This window comes from Otolemur garnettii, unplaced genomic scaffold (genome assembly GCF_000181295.1).
Source record: "Otolemur garnettii isolate 467f Iridium unplaced genomic scaffold, OtoGar3 scaffold00158, whole genome shotgun sequence".
Classification (NCBI taxonomy): domain Eukaryota; kingdom Metazoa; phylum Chordata; class Mammalia; order Primates; family Galagidae; genus Otolemur; species Otolemur garnettii.
Window position 1 is genome coordinate 809,262 of NW_003852553.1, and position 6,310 is coordinate 815,571.

General features: G+C 47.1%; 1 protein-coding gene across 1 annotated transcript in view; it reads right to left on the minus strand.

Annotated features, from left to right (window-relative positions):
• The window catches only part of SRPX (sushi repeat containing protein, X-linked), a 91,803-nt gene that overhangs the window by 18,078 nt on the left and 67,415 nt on the right, over positions 1 to 6,310 (minus strand). Inside the window, exon 5 of the mRNA XM_003799882.3 lies at positions 806 to 932. Within this exon, the coding sequence (XP_003799930.1) occupies positions 806 to 932 (127 nt within the window). The remainder of the gene's footprint in view (positions 1 to 805; positions 933 to 6,310) is intronic.

Sequence of the window (6,310 nt, forward strand, 5' to 3'; positions counted from 1 at the left end):
ATTATGAAACTAATTTATACCTTTTATATGAAAGCTATAACCAAATAGCCTAAGAATATGGGGAGGGGGGAGGGAGAAGGGAGGGAGGAATGGGTGGAGGGAGGGGGTTTGGAGGGATCATTTCTGAGGTTTGTCTTATAGGGGTACAGGTGAATCTTTCTAAGAGTAGAATGTGAACGTTTTAAAACAATAACTGAGAAAATGACATGAAGGCTGTGTTGACCAGTTTGATGGAAGTATTTCAGATTGCGTGTGAAGACCCCACACTGTACCCCAGAAGTGCATTAATGTACATAGTTACCATTCAATAAAAAAAAAAACAGAGGTGCAAAAATTCTGCACTAAACTATACTCAGAGCATAAGTGGGGCAGCCTCTGGCTCTGCCTGGGAGACACAGAAAGCTTCCCAGTGGAGCCAAGAGATTAGTAAGGCCCAGGGCATGGGTAGGAAAGCCCTGGGCAGAAAATGGAGGTGACTCTATCCCTGAATTAGCCAGCTGGGCTCCTTTCTCATCTTCTGTTCCTCCTCTCGCCTTCTTTCTCACACTCCTACTTATTTCCCTTCTTTCCTGCAATAAAGATTTACTAAATGCTATCTTCCAGCCAGAGTTCTAGGCATTAGGGATGTGGCAGTGAACATACTATAGTGAAGACAGGCAATAAACAAATACATAGGTGAAATACCTAATATATGAGATGGTGACCATGTCTGAAGGCATAAAATAGACCACTGTAGATACACTCTGAGAAGTAAATGTCTCCCCTGAAAGAGGCAACATCATTTCAGCTGACTAGTTTTACTTACTCAGTAAGAATGCCATCTGCGGTGTCTCTTCCTTCAGGGGTCTCCCAGGACACCCGGACTGTCAGCTTATTTGGTTCAGCAATGCGTTCCTTCACACTTGGGCACTTGATTCTAGGAGGTTCCATATCTGAAAATGCAACCCAAACATCCTTCCCAATCTCAAGAAAGATCTTGCCACATTGGCCAACACTCAAAGTTTGACATACCTCTAGACCAGTGCCGAAGCTCACTAGTGGGCCCTGAGAGGATCTCAGGTGTGCCAGGTAAAATTTTAAAGATCATTAATTAAATTATTTTTGAAAGAAGTTCAAAACACAGTAAGCCTATTCTTTTTTTTTTTGTACTTTTGTTTGATCACCATAATTTAAGTGTGCCATGAAGTTTAACCATAGGTTCAAGTGTGTCCTGAGATTAAAAAAAAAAGGTTGAAAATTGCTGCTCTAGACATTCTCCATTTTTGCAGGTTTTTTTGGTTTTGGCTGGGGCTGGGTTTGAACCCGCCACCTCTGGCCTATGGGGCCGGCACCCTACTCCTTTGAGCCACAAGCACTGCCCCCATTCTCCATTTTTGAAGAGTTTGTTTGCCCTCTGCATCTCTCTTCCTCTCTTTCCTTGCTTATTCTCTCCCGCTGAGTTTTGAAGATTATTTGAAGATTCACATGCACAGGGCTAAACCTACAATCAACTGGCCTTGTTAGGTGTCCTGGGGGTAATTTATTAGCTAATTTCCTTCCCCTCCCCAGCTTCCAAACTCCCCAGGCTTACTGACTTGAAACATGGCAGTTACCCAACTGAAGCTAGAAGCGATTCAGCTTTAGCAAGCTCCTGCTGCCATAAAGGAGCATAAAATATTAGAGAAAAGTAATGGTCTCTCAGGGTTCGCTTTCCTCTCCAAGTGCCACTGGACTATACCTTAAGTTTTGTGCTCTGGGACAGCAGGATTTTTTTGCAGTTTTTGGCTGGGCCAGGTTCGAACCCACCACCTCCGGTATATGGGGCTGGCACCCTACTCCTTGAGCCACAGGCACCACACCAGGACAGCATTTTTTTTTTCACTGTGGCTCTGGCCCTCCATAGGCCTCTCAAATTTCCTTAGGTAGTTTCTGATTCTGATAAAAGAAGTTCGACCACCTTGTTATCAAGGTTGAGTGGATAATGAGGGTTAAAAATAAATGAGATGTTAATTTTACACTGGGTTGTACATATCTTATTATACCTGAAGTGAAAGGCAGGTAGTGAATATATTTAAAGAAGGCACAGAAAATTAACAACCTGCAGCTTTGCATTGCTGTGCCTATCAATTGACAAGTATTTAACTGCTATTACAGCGGTAATGAAAATTAAATGTCTTTTTGATTCTAAATCACAAATGTCCTTGAGAGACAAAACGCACCAAGAAAAATTCTTCAGATACTTTCTCCTGTGTCTTGTTTAATAATTTCTCATTTTATTTAGGGTAAGAAATCATGGGTAACTTGTTAAACAATTTTGCCTCCAGCTATCCAAGTTCATTTTCATTCTATGTCATGCTTCAACGGAGTGTGAACTTACAGCCTTAATACATTAATCCTAAATTGAATAATTACCATATTTTATTTGATCTAAGTAACTATTGATTGTGAGACACATCCCTCTTGCAAGGATATTAAAACGTGAAATATGCTTCTTAGAATTGATAAAGCATATACATGTTATGATGAAATGGAAGATATTTTGAATACATTAAAGGTGTTTACTTTTCAGTTGTTTTTTTCTTACAACAATCCATTTTTTAAAACTATGATAGGTGATAGAAGATAGACTCTTACAATTCAGATAAACCTTTTACAACCTAGTGAATCAGAAAAACAATTACACAATGCCTGTCCCCTTATGGTCAAAAATAGCGGGCAATTGCATTATAAAAAGAAAATTAAAAAGTAAAGCAGAAGGAGAAGGGTTGAGGAAAGGATATAAATTCCAACATAAAATTACATTGGATTATCATATTTTCTTGGAGTAATATTGTCACAGTGAAGACAGACTCTTAGTCTCTGTGTCAGATAAACTGACATTTAGATCAGCAGTTCTCAGAACTGTATTAAAGGGCTGCAGCATTAGGAAGGTTGAGAACCACTGATTTAGATGATATACTGTTTCTATTATTTTTTTCTATATCAACTAGACATACCTACAGTGTGAGCAAACATACTCTGAAGTAGGTTATCTGGGTGAAGGGTCTCAGAGCTTTCCAAGGCTAGCTTATGTCTGGCCAACAATGGTCAGTTGAAACCAACATTTTCAGAAGCAGTACTCTTCCAAACAAAAACCAAAAAGAGATAAACCACCATGAATACTAACTAATTCAGTAGCTAGTACTAACCTAACCCCTCCTATGTGCCCACCTCATGCTAAGTTCTTGCTGTACATTATGTCATTGAATTCACAGAACTACCCATGAGATGTTCTTAGCAATGTTCTCAGCACCCCCACTTACAGACCAAAAGGCATTTCTTCCCTTTTGTGGGCTGGGATTTTAGGACACACTTAGATATTTTTAAAATTACTTTAATAAACCAAACACTTCTGTATGTGTCTGCCTACTGCTGACTAGTGTCTGCCCCCAAATTTTGCACACACATTCTTTTCTGCTCGCCTGCCGCAGCTCCCCCATCACTCCTTGAAAGGAAGCAGCAAGACTCAATTCTGATGCATCCTCAAGCAGCTTTCCTCTCCCTCAGCTGACAACCAGCTGGCCTGTCCTCCAGCTGATGCTCCAAAGACCTAAGCCCATTATTACCCAGGTAATAGAAAAGGTATAAAAAGGTATGGCCATAATACCTTTTTATAAGTTGCCATACATTTCCATGAATGAAAGAATGAAGTTACTATAGAAATATAATTACTGGGGGATTCTGGGAAGATGGCCGACTGGTAGCAACCCTGGTCAGAGGCTCCTGAGCAAAGAAAGAAAAACTGGTTGGAATCAGAATATAGGAAGCCAAAGACGGGGAGCTGAGCCCAGAAAGAAGTTCGGCAAGCTGTAAATCTACGGAAGATCATTTAAGAACACAAAATACAGGTACAAAGCGGGCCCCAGAACTGCTTGCTAGAGCCGCCCATCTCCGGAGGGTGGCGGGTGGCCGCAGAGAAGTCCCCTGTGCCGGGAAGGCACAGAAGGACTTGGCAGAGCCTTGCACACACCTATGGGTGGCAGTGGACAAGTCCCCCACTCTGAGAGGACCCAGAACTGCTTGCTAGAGCCGCGCACCCCACGGGCAGCAGAGGAGACCCTGGCTCCAGGGCTCTGGGCAGGTCCAGAACCACTTGCTAGAGTTGCGCACCCCATGGGCGGCAAAGGAGACCCCAGCTCCAGGGCTCTGGGCAGGTCCAGAATTGTGTGCTAGAGCTGCAAGCCTCCCACAGGTGGTGGGTGGCCAGAGAAGAGTTCCCCTGCTCTGGGCAGGCACAGAAGTACTTGCTAAAGCATTGTGCACCCCCAAGGGTGGCGGCAGATGAGTCCCTCACTCTGGGAGGAACCAGAACTGCTTGCTAGAGCCACGCACCCCACGGGTGACAGAGGAGACCCCTGCTCCAGGGCTCTGGGCAGGTCCAGAACCGCTTGCTAGAGCCGCAAGCCTCCCGTGGGTGGCGGGTGGCCGGAGAAGAGTTCCCCTGTTCCAGGCAGGCACAGAACTACTTGTTAGAGCCTCACCCACTCCGTGGGTGGTGGCAGAGGAGTCCCCCACTCTGGGAGGACCCAGAACTGCTTGCTAGAGCCGCGTGCCCCATGGGCAGCAGAGTAGATCCCTGCTCCAGGGTCCTGGGTGGGCGCAGAACTGTGTGCTAGAGCCGCACACCTCCTAGAGGCGGCGGGTGGCCACAGAGTACTTCCCCTGCTATGGGTAGCCACAGAACCAATTGCTAGAGCCTTGCGCACCGCCGTGGGTAGTGGCAGACAAGTCCCCCACTCTGGGAGGGCCCAAAACTGCTTGCTAGAGCCGTGTGCCCCATGGGCGGCAGAGTAGATCCCTGCTCCAGGGCTCTGGGTAGGCGTAGAACTGCTTACTAGAGCTGCATGCCTCCTGCGGGCGGCGGGTTGCTGTAGAGGACTTCACCTGCTCTGGGCAGGCGCAGAATCACCTGCTAGAGCCTTGCGCACCCCCATGGGTGGCAGCAGATGAGTCCCTCACTCTGGGAGGGCCCAGAACTGCTTTCTAGGGCCGCGCACCCTACAGGCGGCAGAGTAGATCCCTACTCCAGGGCTCTGGGCAGGCACAGAACTACTTGCTAGAGCTGCACACCTTCTGCAGGCTGCAGGTGGCTGTAGAGAACTTCTCCTGCTCCGGGAAGGCACAGAACCACTTGTTAGAGCCTTGCTCACCCCGTGGGCAGTGGCAGAGGAGTCCCCCACTCTGGGAGGACCCAGAACTGCTTGCTAGAGCAGCGCACCCCACGGGCGGCCAAGGAGATCCCCACTCCAGGGCTTTGGGTGGGCCCATAACTGCTTGCTAGTGCCACCGGTGTCCTGCGGGCAGTGGTGGAAGAGTCCTCCATTCCAGGCAGACCCCAAACAGCCTTCTAGAGACACGCATACCCAACAGGGGCCAGCAGAGGAGTTCCCTGCTCCAGGCACCTGTGCTAGGTGGGCCCAGAACTGCTTGCTAGAGCCACCCGTGCCCTACAGGAAGCAGTGGAGAAGTCTTCCGCTCTGGGCGGGACCAGAACTGTTTGTTAGAGCCACGTGCATCCCACAGATGGAAGTGGAGGAGTTCCCCACTCTGGGCTCCCATGCTGGGAAGGAATAGATCGGCTTGCTAGTGCCGCACGCATCCAACAGGCCATGGTGAAGGAGTCCTCCAGTCCCCCCAGCTATGCTGGTGGGGCCGAACTAAGACTGATCTGGTCTCTCACATACCCTACACTACCGCTGCCATTCCCCAACCCCCTGGCTACTCCGGGGTATGGAACTAGGACTGATCCGCCTACTACCGATCTCCTGCCCCCTGGTTGCCCCAGTAGGCTGAACGAGGTCTAATCCAGCCACGCACACACCCATGCAGCTGCTGCCATTTCACTGCACCCCAGTTTTCCCAGGACCAGAGAACTGGGAGTAGACAACAGACATGCTCTGCACCTCTCTCTGGGCAATCAGAAGAAACCACCAACTGAACAGTTCTGATAAGGCCCCCAAACAAGGTAAACTCAGAATGGGGCGGAATCAGTGGAAAAACTCTGGCAACTCGAATAACCAAAACAGATAAACTCCCCCAAGGAAAAATAGGGCAGACGTAATTAAAGACCCCATCTACAAGCAAATGGCTGAAATGTCAGAAATCGAGTTCAGAACGCGGATAGCAAATAAGATTAACAGGGTGGAAGAAAGGAAGGACGTAGAAGTTCAAGAAATTATTGAAAAGATTTCTCAAGAAATCATTCAAAACATTTCTCAAGAAATTATCCAAAAGATATCTCAAGAAATCATTCAAAAGATGTATCAAGAACTCAACAATTTCAAAGATAAAA